At 42.1% G+C, this 13942-nt stretch overlaps 1 protein-coding gene across 1 annotated transcript in view; it reads right to left on the minus strand.

The window, feature by feature from the left end:
* ASPM (assembly factor for spindle microtubules) overlaps positions 1 to 13942 on the minus strand; it is a 222198-nt gene that overhangs the window by 39095 nt on the left and 169161 nt on the right. The window contains exon 18 of the mRNA XM_033916408.1: positions 1489 to 6081. Within this exon, the coding sequence (XP_033772299.1) occupies positions 1489 to 6081 (4593 nt within the window). The remainder of the gene's footprint in view (positions 1 to 1488; positions 6082 to 13942) is intronic.

The raw sequence follows: 13942 nt of genomic DNA on the forward strand, positions 1-13942 counted from the left end.
AAGCAGAGGTGAAGCCCAGAAACTCCTGGGTATATTATATGTATATGTCTGATCAATGTAAATAAATAACTGTTCCTAATTTAATTGTATATACATTCTGTATATATCGTGTTTCCCCAAAAATAAGACCTACCACGAAAATAAGCCCTAGTCGTAGGCAGCCGCGCTTCCCCCTGACTCATCCCCGCCGCGCAGCCAAACCCCTGCTGACCCTCCATCCTTCCCTCCCAACCGATCCCTGCCGACTGCAACCATAAATGCATTCTGACAGAGGAGCATCGGGCCAGCAGCACTCACAGGCTGCTTCGCAGCTTCTCACTGGGGCCTTCTGTGTGCCGCGTTACTTATGATGTCATCAGTACACAGAAGGCCCCAGCAAGAAGGCCGCGAAGCAGCCTTTGAGTGCTGCTGGCCCGGTGCTCCTCTGCCGGAAGGTATTTATGGTCACGGTTGGCGGGGATCGGTTGGGAGGGAAGGATGGAGGGTCAGCGGGAGCTCGGCTGCGCGGCAGGGGCTCAAGGGTTCTGCTGTATGAGGGATGGGAGGGAGGAAAGGATGGAAGCTGGGCAAGGGTTCTGCTGCACGAAGGATGGGAGGGAGGGACGAATGGAAGCTGGGCAAGGGTTCTGCTGCACGAGGAATGGAAGGGAGGGAAGGATAGAAGCTGGGCAAGGGTTTTGCTGCACGAGGGATGGGAGAGAAGGATAGAAGCTGGGCAAGGGTTCTGCTGCACAGGGGGATGGAAGGGATAGAAGCTGGGCAAGGTTTCTGCTGCATAGGAGGATGGGAGGGATAGAACGATGCTGCAGAGGGAAGGCACAAGGGGATGGGTGAGAGGGGTAGAAAGATGTCACATATGTGGGGGAAAGGAAAGAAGAAGAATTGGGGTAAAGGAGAGGAAGGGAGAGAGGATCATGAGCATGAAAAAAATAAGCCCTACCCAAAAATAAGATCTAATGCCTTTTTTGGGCCTCAAATGAATATAAGACACTGTCTTATTTTCGGGGAAACATGGTATATAGGATATTCAATGGCAGATTTATGCACTGAAATCCACCTGAATATCCAGATAAATTATAAGCAACTTTATTCAATGAATTTTATGCACTCACTAGCCTTTTGAATATCAGCCTCATGTAGATAATGACTACATGAATACACATTATACCTAAAAGGTATAGGTTGGTTTTATAACTGAGGCAGAATATAGATATCTTCTAGCAGCAGGGTTTTATTGTATTGAAGTGGCAACTTGCTCAAGCCTGGAGAAAAATGAAAGACAGTTGCCACTACTGTGGTGTGATTTTTTGCTAACTATAAAACAATAGTCAAACCTCTCTCTCTAGCACAAAGGCCAGGAAAAAATACTTCAGTCATCTGTGTATGGATTCTCTCTCACACAAACAGCATGAAATACAGGAAAAGTAAAATCAGTTATATGCACAATACAATCTAATCTAATATATGTGGTACTTGAAAAATACATACCTGGATTATGATTACATTGGCCCTCATATTTTTAAGTCGTTTCTGTTCAGTATATTCCTTAATTGCTTGTATAATTTTTATCTGGGACTGCTGGACAACATCTCTTTGGTGTTTCTTGATCACATAGGACCTATAATGCTGCGGCAAAATCAATGCAGATTTTTGGTATGCCAAATACAATCTTTTGGCTCTATATATTCGATAATAAGACTGCAAAATGACAGTTGCTGCTTTGAGTTTAAGAAAGTTTTGACGATGTACAACCATGAGAAGAAATGACTGAATCTTTCTTGCAGCACACTTTTGCTTTGCCAGTCTTCTTGCAGCCATTCCTCGGAAAGCTGTTTGAATGGTGACTGCTGCTTGCTTTTTTACAAGATATAGTGCTCGCCATAAACGGACCATCCGGCAATTCCTGTACCATCTTTGGATTACAACTGCTGAAAAGCAAATTGCTTTGTACCAAGCCCTTACTTTATAACCTCGAAATGCAGACTGAATCCTAACTATTGCTGCCTTTTTCTTTAAAAAGCATTCTTGCTCTACATTCATTCGTATAGTTGTCTGAATATGTAGTTCAGGTAAAACTGTTTTAGTTGCTTCTTTGGTTTTCTTGGCATGAAATGCAGCCTGAATGCAAAAGGTGGGAGTTTTAATTCTCATATACTGTAGTACTACTGCATCTTGGGTTCTATACCTTTCCTGGATTTTCATCACTGCCCAAAGCATTCTCCTGTAGCAAGAAAGCTGTTTGTGCATCCGATAATAGCACTGTATTACACTGGCTGCTGCATGCATAGCTTTTAGTTTCTGTCTCTCTCTCATACCTCGGTATGTTGACTGAATGATAACAACAGATTTACGAAGTGTCAAAAACTTCTCAAGTTCACTTTTACCTATAATATAGGATCTGTAATAGTTTTGTATAATGCATGCTGCATTTCTCCTTGTTTTGTATAAGTTTTGAACTTTGTGCATTCTGAAAGCTGACTGAATTACAGTGGCAGCTAAATGCATCTGGTGAACTTTTCTCCTCACTTTCAAGCCTCGGTAATGAGCCTGAATACAAACAGCAGCCTTACAAACAGAGCGGTATTGATGGTACTGCCATTTTACCACAGTCCATTTGCGGTACCATCTCTGAATACTGACAGTAGCGGTTCTAAGAGCAAGAAACTTTTTCCGTTCTGAAAATGTTCTAAATTGTCTCTGAATGATGGAGGCAGCTCTGCATTTGTCTTGAAAATGCTTTTTCTCTCTCATACTTCGAAAAGCAGCCTGAATGCAAATTACAGCCTTTTTTATTTTGCAGTACTGGTATACTTCAACATCTCTTAGCTTATTTGCCCTATATTTTTGCTGAATCATTTTGGTAGCCCACTGAACTCTTCTATAGTAAAAATACTGCCTGTACATTAAGTAAGCAGCCTGTATTTTTGTTGCAGCACCATGAATCTTCTTTAAATGCCGCCTAGCTTTTAATCCTCGATAGGCAGCTTGAAGAACAATTGCATATCTGCGCTGCTTTAAGTAATTTTCTCTTTCACATTTTCCACTTCTGAATGCTCTGTAGTGCTGCTGCAAAACTGTTGATGCAAGCTTCATGTTTTTAAAAGTAACCCGTACTTTATGCATTCTGAAGGATGCCTGTATAACTGTGGCTGCCCTGTGCATCTGCTGAATTTCCCTTCTTACTTTAAAACCTCTGTAAGTAGCTTGTAAAGTAATGGCAGCCTTACGCTGACAGATATATTCTCTTCGTTGATTCTGTACAAGTTTTTTCAGTCTATACTGCTGCTGAACTAAAATGGATGCCTTTTTCAGAGAAAGATATTTTTTCCGTTCCAAATAAGATTTAACTCTCCTCTGAACAATAGATGCAGCCAGATGCTTAGCTTTCAGAAGTCTTCTAGCTTTCATTCCACGAAATGCAGACTGAATACAGATAGCTGAACTTTTCATAAGCCTATATTTATGTACCTGTATGTTTGTTTTTTTGCGAGCACGATAGTGAAGCTGCACCCACTTAGTCACTGTGGTTAAATTCTTGAAGTACTTATATTGCTTGTACATTCGATAATATGACTGTATCACTACTGCCGAATCATTCAAGAGTTTTAGTCTTTGACGGGTTTTCTTTCCTCTGAAAATAGCTTGCAAGTGAATTGTGGTTTTTTTCAGTTTTAGATACTTTTCACAGACCTTTTTGCCTTCACAATAAGCTCTATAGTTTAACTGAATAACAGTTGCTGCCAATCTTATTTCCTGATATCTAACATGCAACTGATACATCCTAAACACTGACTGAATGGATGTAGCTGCCAAATGCATACAATGGATTTCTCTCCTAGTTTTCCTACCTCGGTAAATAGCTTGCATTTTAATAGCTGCATTTCTCATACAAAGAAATTCCTGTCTCTGGCTATTAGCGTGTCTCGCTAAATGGTACCACTGTTGAATTACAATGGTTGCAGCTCTCAGTTTAACATATCTGTTCCGGAACATGAAGGCTTTATAAGCTGCTTGGATAGTGGTAGCTGCCTTTTTTAGCCTGTATCTTTCTTTCCTGACTTTCATCCCACGGTAAGCAGCCTGTAAGACCATGGCTGCTGTCTTAGCTTTTAAAGAATGCTCTTTCCTTATCCAATATGCTCTACAGTGCTTCTGAATTACAACTGTTGCAGATCTCATGGTTCTATACTTTGTCCGATTGACATGCATTCTGTAATAGGACTGTATGATGACTGCAGCCTGGTATTGTCTCTGAACATGTTTTCTTATAATGCTTCTTCTCCAGGCTGCCTGAAGTTTCAGTACAGAAGTATAAAGTCTCAAATACTTTTGGCGCGTGCTTTTTCCTAAAACTTGTGCCCTATAATGTTGTTGAATAATCTGAACAGCATTTTTCACACACCTGAATTGTTTCTGTGCCCTGTATTTTCTGAAAGCAGACTGAATTAAAATTGCAGCAATGTGTTTTTGATGCTGTCTGTGTGCTACCCAATGACGAAAAGCTCTTTGTATAGTCACTGCAGCACTCTGTTTCCTTAAGAAATTTGCTCTGATAGTGTGACTTATTTTACAAGACTTATACCATTTCTGAATCTTAACACAAGCTTGACGAATTGTTAGATATTTCTTTTTCATAACATGACCACGGAACACTGTCTGTATTTTAAGTACTGCACAATGCTGCTGTTTAAGTGCTTTGCGTACTCTATAACCTCTATAAGTCGCCTGCAAGCAGATAGCAGATCTTTTCATATTTAAGAACTTTTGTCTGTCACAGACTTGCTTTTTGCACTCACAAGTTTTCTGAATGGTGTTGACAGCACTATATGTAGTAACACAACTATTTCTTTCCTTTCGCATTCTATAGTGAAATTGTATCACAGCTACAGACTTCCTCCACAACTGCACTTGCTTTCTGACGAGATGCCCACGTATAGCTGCTTGTAGCCGCACACAAGCTGTTTTCAATCTGCTGTATTGTTCTTTGTGCTGACGGATACATTTTCTTGCACGATATTGCTGCTGCATGAATAGTGTAGCTTTTTTTAAATCATAGTACCATTTGCGCACTTTTTTCATCTTTAATAAAGCTTGAATCTTTATAACAGCAGTTTTCATATTTAGGAATCTTTTTCTGGCAACGTAAGCACGATAACATGCTTGAATTTTTAATGCAGACTTTAACTTCTTGACAGTCTTTCTAGACTTCATTATTCTATAGGCAGACTGAATTACAATAGTAGCAGAACGTATTCTATTATAAGCCAACACAGCTTGTTTAGAATCAACACGGGCTCGGTATCGTACCTGGATAACACAGGCAGCTTTCTTCATTTCCATGAATCTCCGCAGCTGTTGCCATTTTCTTACATGTGACTGTAACATAACAGCAGATTGTCTCAGCCTTAAAAATCGTATACGTTCTTGCCTCATTCTCCAGAAAGTTTGAATTACATAAGCTGCTCTCATTTTCTTGTAGTGTTGCCGAGCCGTCATGCCTCGGAAGGCAGCTTGGAGGGATATAACTGCTTTACATTTTTGTAAATATGCTGCTCTTTCAATCTTTCTTTTCCGATGCGCCCTATAGTATTTCTGTAGTATTAATGCATATTGTTTCTTCATTTTATAAGCACGCTTGGCTTGAAAACATCTAAAGCAAGCTTGTATCTTGATAACACTATGTTGAACTTTCAAATACTGCTGCTGTTCTTTGCACATCTTATACCAGGACTGTATCAAAAGTGCAGCTTTATGCTCTACAGCTAATTTTCTTGCATGCCATTTTCGAAAAGCAGTTTGAAGTATTTTTGCAGCCTTAGTTTCTTTCTCAAGTCTGTGATTTTTCCATTTTCTGAATGCACGCTGAATCACAAGTACTGATGATTTTATTCTCCGATATGTTTGCTGATCCTTTTTAACCAGAAGCCAAGTATGGAAGTACCTCTGAATTGTAATTGTAGCCCACCGAAGATGTTTGTAAGAAAGAACTGCATTCCTTGTTCTTCTTCTAGCTTGCATACGAAGAGTATACCATTTCAAGCGTAGATAATACTTTCTAGATGAATAACTTCGCCACCAAGCCTGAAAAAGTTAGATAAACACAAATGAAAAAAACTGTATAACATTAAATGCTAAATTCAGTAAATGACATTAAAATTTGGATGCTGCTCTATAAATGGTTCGCTGTATTGGTCACCATTTATAGAATAGCGCTTAGAGCCAGTATTTGTACCCAATTTTGGGCACAAGGATTTACAACAAACCTGGTGTAAATCCTTGTGCCTAAATTAGAATATGGTAGATGCACACTGCATGCAATTTCTAGCAATTTCCCAACCCACCATGCCCTTTCCCTTTTTTCAAATCTGCATAGAAAAATTAATGTGCACATTTTAAAAAATAGAATCCTGACTAGGAAGATGTGTAAATTCAAATTGTTGCCAGAGCAGAGCTAATTAGTTCATTATTAAATTAAATTGTGCACACAAATTGGTTCCCACCCTCATGAAGAGGATGTTGCTGGAGACCTGAAGCTGCATCAACTGTTGAAATGGAAACAAAAGAAGCACACAAAAAGTGGAGTTACATCGAAGCTTCAACCTGGGAAATGAAGGAACCAGAGGATAATGATTTGTTGATAACAAGTCTTTATTGGTACAAATTGAATTGACCCAACATGGACCCGACCACGGGAGCTGCATCTGAAGAGGATGCTTCTGTGTAGACCACTGGGATAAGAGAGTCCTGTAGAGGTTGCAAATGGGCTTTGGACCAGGGGACAACCTAACATAAGAACATAAGAATTGCCGCTGCTAGGTCAGACCAATGGTCCATCCTGCCCAGCAGTCCGCTCACGCGGCGGCTCCAAAGTCAAGACCAGTGCTCCAAATGAGTCCAGTCTCACTAGTTTAGCATGAACTTGTCCAACTTTGTCTTGAAACCCTGGAGGTTGTTTTCCCCTATAACAGACTCTGGAAGAGCGTTTTAATTTTCTACCACTCTCTGGATGAAGAAGAATTTCCTTACGTTTGTAGGAATCTATCCCCTTTCAACTTTAGAGAGTGTCCTCTCATTCTCCCTACCTTGGAGAGGGTGAACAGTCTGTCTTTCTCTACTAAGTCTATTCCCTTCAGTATTTTGAATGTTTCAATCATGTCCCCTCGCAGTCTCCTCTTTTCAAGGGAGAAGAGGCTCAGTTTCTCTAATCTCTCGCTGTACGGCAACTCTTCCAACCCCTTAACCATTTTAGTCGCCCTTCTCTGGACCCTTTCGAGTAGTACCGTATCCTTCTTCATGTACGGCGACCAGTGCAGTTTCTGTTAACTCCTGTGGACCTCACGTACAATTGCCATGAAGCTCAGCACCTGAGGGTAACGCTAAGCAGGGAGACTGCATTTCCAAGAGAGACAGGATATGGCTCTGGAGCTTCCATTTGCATGGCTCGGAAAGAAACACTCGTCCGCAAGCCATGTCAAAGAGAATGCCCAGGTACTCTAGCCTCTGGGTTGGTGCCAAATGGCTCTTCATGAAGCTGACAATCCAGCCGAAATGCTGCAGCAGGTCCACTACTATCTGGACAGGGCTCTGATTAGCCAGTCATTCAGATATAGATGAACCTGAATCCCCATGCACCGGAGGTGAGCTATCTCCACTACCATAACTTTGGTGAATATGAGGGGGGGCTGTTGCCAGTCTGAATGGGAGACCCACAGACTGGAAATGCTGTTGAAATATGTGGAATTGCAGAGATCTTCTGTGGTACGGAAAGATGGGAATGTATAGATATGCTTCCGTGAGGTCCAGGTAGGCTAGAAATTCTCCCAGAGCTACTGCCGCTATAACCGAACAGGCTGTCTCCATGTGGAAATATGGGACTCTCAGAAATACATTCACTGCCTTGAAATCCAAAATGGGCATCCATTCCTATGCATCTTTCTTTGGCAGGATGAAGTATCTGGAGTAGATGCCTGAGTCAGAGTTAGGGACATGTTCTATGGCCCAAATTTCAAAGTCTCTGGAGAGTGGCTCAGACTCTGATCTCCTCCGGCCGAATGGCCAGAGAGTTGAGGAACAAATCCATGGGAGGGTGTTAAAACTTGATCTTGTGACGCTCTTGAATGATATAGAGCACCCATTGGTCTGAGATCTTCTCCCATTCTCCCAGAAACACTGACAACTGCTCCCTAATATGCGGGAGCGGGCCTGGCATCATTGAGTATTTTTGGAGGGAGGGTTCAGGCGAGACCTAGCAATTTGCTGGCACCTGGAGCTGCCAAAATGCTGCCGGTAACTATGGACAGGCCTCTAGCCGAGGAACCCCAGTAGTTTTGTTGAGAGCGGCAGGAGGTACCTTTACTCCCGCCAGACGGGTGGTGAGGCTTAATCTCCAGCAGCGATTTAAGGCAGCAAGCCATTAGATCATCAAAGATCTTACCAAAAAGTATCTGCCGCTTAAAGGGCAGTCTTCTCAAGGTACCCTTGGACACCAAGTTGTCCACCCACTGCCGGGTCCAAGGCATCTTGTGAGCTGAGACTGCTTACGCAGACACCTTGCTCATGACCCTAAGTTCTTAGAGAGCATCTGCCACATAATCTACACCTTTCTGTACGAGATGGGGCAGGTGTCATTCTCTGCCCTTGGGGTCCTACACAGCCTGGAGTGGCAGGCCCTCGCAGTAAAAGAAGCAGCAGCAGTCTGAGATGAATAACCTGGATATACTGGACTAACTTGTGTATGCTGGACACTATAGAAACTTTAACACATTTTCCAGCAACCTGAAAAGCCTTCCTTTACAGGCTAACCAGTTGGAACAGCCTGTACCTTGTTATCTGCGAACACATGTATCCTTTTGAAATGCTATCCTTGCTGGCCTTTGCATAAAGTTCTTGCATCTTGTCCCTGCTGAGAGGATACTTCTCCAAGGTTCTGTAGCCATTGTTTATTTGTACTGGGCCATTATCAGTGCTGTACGACACATGCATGAACATTTGACTTATGCAAGGAACCCTGAAAAGCCATAAACCCATAACAAACAACAACCCCCAAAGGATGGAGGGGGAAAAGAGGGGGCTGGTCAACCCATGTAAAGACATGAAAGGACTTTTAAAAATAAAGGCCGGCATTTATTTGCTGCCTGTCTTTGAAGTAAGCCATGGGAACCAGGCCTGGCCAGAGTGCTGGAACGTCACCCTTGCATCTTTGTTTCAACTTTCTGCATAAGGCTGTTTAGAAGGACGCCATCCTGAGGATGATGTACAGTGCTGTAAAATCTGCGAGTCAGCATCCGCATGGTAATAAGGATTCCAGACATGGAGGACAGTAAAGAAAGTTCAAGAAGTTCCCCCTGCTCCTGCTCTGGCCCCCCTCCTGGGAGTACGGGGGGAATAAGGGAGGCTTGGACCGGGGGGGGGGGGGGAAATAGATAGGTATGCCTTTTTTTGTACCAATAGGGGAAGTACATGACCAGAGCTCGGGGATGTGTTTTTTTAGAACAAAGAATCTCTCTGTATAAAAATCCATGCAGGCAGAGGTAAAGCTAGAAAGAGGATCCCAGATATACCGGTGGGGATATGCTAGCCCCCTGTCCGGCATATTGGTTTAAGTTCTACTTCCATTGCATATTCTGAACTGACAATATAATATTTTTTCTGATATGTCTTTGCTGCTTTAATTGTAAGTTTTTATACTAACAATAAAAAATATTATGTTTTGGAAAATACAATGCCATCTCGTAATCATTCCAATGAGGTAAATTAGGTGGCATTACTTCAAGTCTTGATCCCCACGGCCAGGACCTCAAATTATTTCTTAAGAACGATGTCCTCCCTGCAGTCCTGCGCATCCTTTAGCATGACACCACCTTCACTCGGGAGAGCAGTACACTTGGTGACCTGAAAGAACGCCGAATCCACCATTCATGTACGGCGACCAGTGCAGTTTCTGTTAACTCCTGTGGACCTCACGTACAATTGCCATGAAGCTCAGCACCTGAGGGTAACGTTGGTCAAACAGCTGCTGGAACTCGGGTGCCATGGGATAAAGCTCAGCCATGACCTCAGCAACACACAAGGACCCTTCCAGGGTCTCCCACTGTTTAATGACCAGGGCAGTAATGTCTAGATGAGCCGGAAAGGAGGTGGTATGGTCGTTAATGGCACTCATGATGATGCATTTAGAAGTGGAGGGCTGCATTTCCAGCTTGAACTCCGACACTGCATCAGAAATAAAGTGGTGGACAGAGACCAACCTGAAAAGGCGGTGAACGCGAGGATTGTCTCTTTGGTCAGGAAGCCAGAGAGACCTCAAGGCTGCTGGGTCCAAACATGGAACTGGAGTCAACCAGGACTGAATAAGTATCCTGGGAGTGGCCTAAGATTCTGATTGGCCAGATCACTTAGGCCACTCCCGAGGGGAAATGGGGGGATATGCCCGCAATGTACAGTGGTGGGGTTCCAGCAGGAGGGACTGGGCAACCCTCCTGCTGGCGATGTACGAGGCGGACAGGTGGCTGCCACTAAACTTATAGCGGCAGAAAGAATGAGGTTTAAATTGAATTATTTATAGTCGACTCCGCTTAAGTGCACGTTCTTTGGACCGGGTCGCCACGTGCACTTAAACGGAGTGTTCACTTAATAGGAGTACCACTTGTTAGTCATGAAAAATTACAGTACGCTATAGTCAAATGCAATAAAACTTTTATTCAACCAAAAACACACCGAATACAATGTAATACGATATAGCTGTAGAAACAGTACTGTTCGGTCTAATGCAATAAAACTTTTAAACCAACATTCTACTAAAATAATTAGTCATTATTTTCTGAACACAGATTGCACGATTCAGGCTGGGTATCTGACTACTGATGCTGTAAAACTGTCCATAGTCATGACAGCCATTTATCTCCAGATAACACAGTGTGTGTAAGGACTTCAGCACGTCCGAGAAGGAAACAATCTCTGCAGATGGTTCATTAGTCGTGAGGACAGCAGCAGTATCTCTGTCATCATCAGACTCTTGGCTGTCTGCAGTGTCCTTTATGACTATAGATATTGAAATTAGTGCTGTCAAATGATGTGGGCAGATCGTTGTCAACAGCGACATACAGCTCAAACTCTTTGTGACGAGAGTCCAACTGGGAGTTCAATGGACACAAGTGTCTGCTTCAGTTGTCTCATCAGATGCATGAACGAAGCTCGCTTGTCGATAGCAATTTGAAATTGTTGATGAGACTCGACTCCATGCCTCCCGTATCATATGAAGAGAGTTGAGCACCGTCATTTTTCTTGCCAGCTAAGCAGCTCGGGGGCTAGATTCTGTGCTTGCATCAATCACTGCCATCACATATCATAGGACGAGTGACCTGTAATGACATTTGAAGTTTGCAATTAACCCTTGGTCCATCGGCTGGATCAAAGAGGTCGTGTTTGGTGGCAGAAACACGAGTTTGATGTTGGCTAATCTTACGTCATTGCTGTGTGCTGCAGTTATCACACAGCATTACAATATGACTCCTATGCCTTCTCATCAGATTGTCACTGTCATCTATGCGTTTTTGTTGCTTTCATATTGAACAGGCAGGTGTTTAATGTTTTTGAAGCACTGAGGATTTCAATTCTTCCCAATCACCATTGGCTTGAGCTTTTCACTACCATCCATATTACAACTGAGCAGTAATGTCAATCATTCCTTTGGCACCTTGAAACCAAGAACTTTGCTGCATTTGCAAGCTAATGTTCCATCAGGGATGGCACGCAAGTAGAGGTCCATCTCATCGGCATTGAACGTGTCACATAGTTCATATTCACCAAGGACTGATGGCAACACTTCCATGACCCATCCTTCAGCTCCAAATTTATCTGTGTCTTGTTTTTAGCCATGCTGCTTCTTAAATTTTATGCCATTACGAACTTTCCACCTCTCTAACCATCAGTTTGTCGCTTTGAAGTCTTCTATGCCCAGTTCTTCAGATAACTGTGCTGCTTTCTCCATCAGCAGAGGTCCACTGATTGGCAGTTGTCAACTTCTAGCTTCTGCAAACCATCGCAGCAATGCCTGTTCAACATCTTCAGCCTTCCCAATTCTTTTCCGTTTTCTGGTAGAATTGCTGTTGTTTTGCCAATCTTTCAATATCGCTTGTTTTTTTTTTTTTTTTTTTTGTAAATCCGAGAAATCTGGCTAGGATGAACGCTGTAATGTTTTGTAATAGAGGCCTGACTCTCCCTTTGGTCAAGTCTCTTTAACACATCGACACGTTCAGCCAAAGACAATGATTTTTGTCCACGCAATGCCACTGTACAGCACTGCAGTTCTGAAAGTTCAAACACCTGGCTAAGCCTAAGCTGCAGTTCCGAAACACATGGCTCATCCACGTCAGAATGTGTGTTTGCAGTTAACCGGAGTGAATGTGAGGTAAGAGAATGGCGATTGGACCTATAACATCTGTGCGCATAAGCAGATTGTGTGCTTATCAGAAGTGTAATTATCCAGAGTTTACGTCCATTGACTTTAATGTAAAAAACCCCAAAACTTAACTGACGTGCATTTAGGTGGAACTGACTGTATTGGTTAGGTGTAAATCTTTTGTTGATTCTTCTCTCTTATATCAGCCAGTTAAAGTATGGATTACATTGGGCATCAGAGGAATGCACTCTTACATAATATTTCATAAGGTTCTAATGATTTTTTTTTGTTTAATGAGAATAAGTTTTCATTGTTTTAATTATCTGTTTCTATTGTAATTCTCCTAAAATGTAGGAATTTTTATGATGTGATCCGCTTGGAATCCACATGGAAGTTAGCATAGTGTACACCTGTATAACAGCTTGAACACTATAATAGAACTCCAACAGTAAAAAGAGCTATCATAATTTCAGTACTATATAGGTTATGAAAGCCAAGCTGAGTTGGGTCCAATAAATCAGTTTGCAGTGATTCTGCAAACAAACAGCTGCTACCCCTTCCAAGAGCTTATCAAGGAAAGAAACAAAAGCATTTGGCTGATGGCTTAAACACTGCCCTATATCCAGACCATTATTTTTCACAGTACGAGTTATTATGTGAGGCAGATTGGCAACATCAACTCCCCTGTAATGCCTTGTTTAAAACACCATTATCCAACACTTGGCAAAATCAACTCCCCTGTAATGCCTTGTTTAAAACACCATTATCCAACACACAATTATCCATAGGAACTTTGATCCTCCTCTCGACCTCTTGAACTGAAACTAGTCACATATACAATAAGTCAATTTTAGTCATTACTATGCACAAAATCTTATGAAAAGAAAGAGGTGGAACAAGAAAACAGTATTGTCAGTAGGAAAAGTGGACAGCAGCATAGATAAGGAAAAAATACTTCTGTGCAGCCCCTTCAGATCATTTCAAAATCATGCAACAATTCCACTTAGATTTGAAAAATTGTGCCAAATCTGAAACTTTAAGGGCTGATACTACATTTGACTCAAAGGGACTTGGTTTCAAATTTTTTTCTGCTAGATATCCAATATCTATCCATACCATTCCTATCTACTGGAAAAGATATTATCAATGTAAGAACCTAATCTCTTTTTCCAATGCAATAGGGATGGTATGCTGAACCAAGGGACATACCTAAGCAGTCCTCTAAATTCTGGGTGGAAAAGATAAGCCTGCCTGTAAAACTTAGGCTCCAAACAAGGCATCCTCCTGTGCCACTACATCCACCCTATAAAATTTGGTGAAAGGGTGAAGAGACAACCAAAGAACTGCTCGACAAATCTCATTTGGCAGAACTGTTCAGGATTCAACCCAAGAGGCAAACCTCATGTCAAATGCGCTCAAACAGCAAAAGGAGGTTGCTTTCCACAAACAAATGATTCACATCTATCCTTCTTTCGATGCTCTTCTAATACATAGAATGCACTTGACGTTTCATCTGTAATTTAACCAGGACAGATCTGGAGC

This window comes from Geotrypetes seraphini, chromosome 12 (assembly GCF_902459505.1).
Source record: "Geotrypetes seraphini chromosome 12, aGeoSer1.1, whole genome shotgun sequence".
Classification (NCBI taxonomy): Eukaryota; Metazoa; Chordata; class Amphibia; order Gymnophiona; family Dermophiidae; genus Geotrypetes; species Geotrypetes seraphini.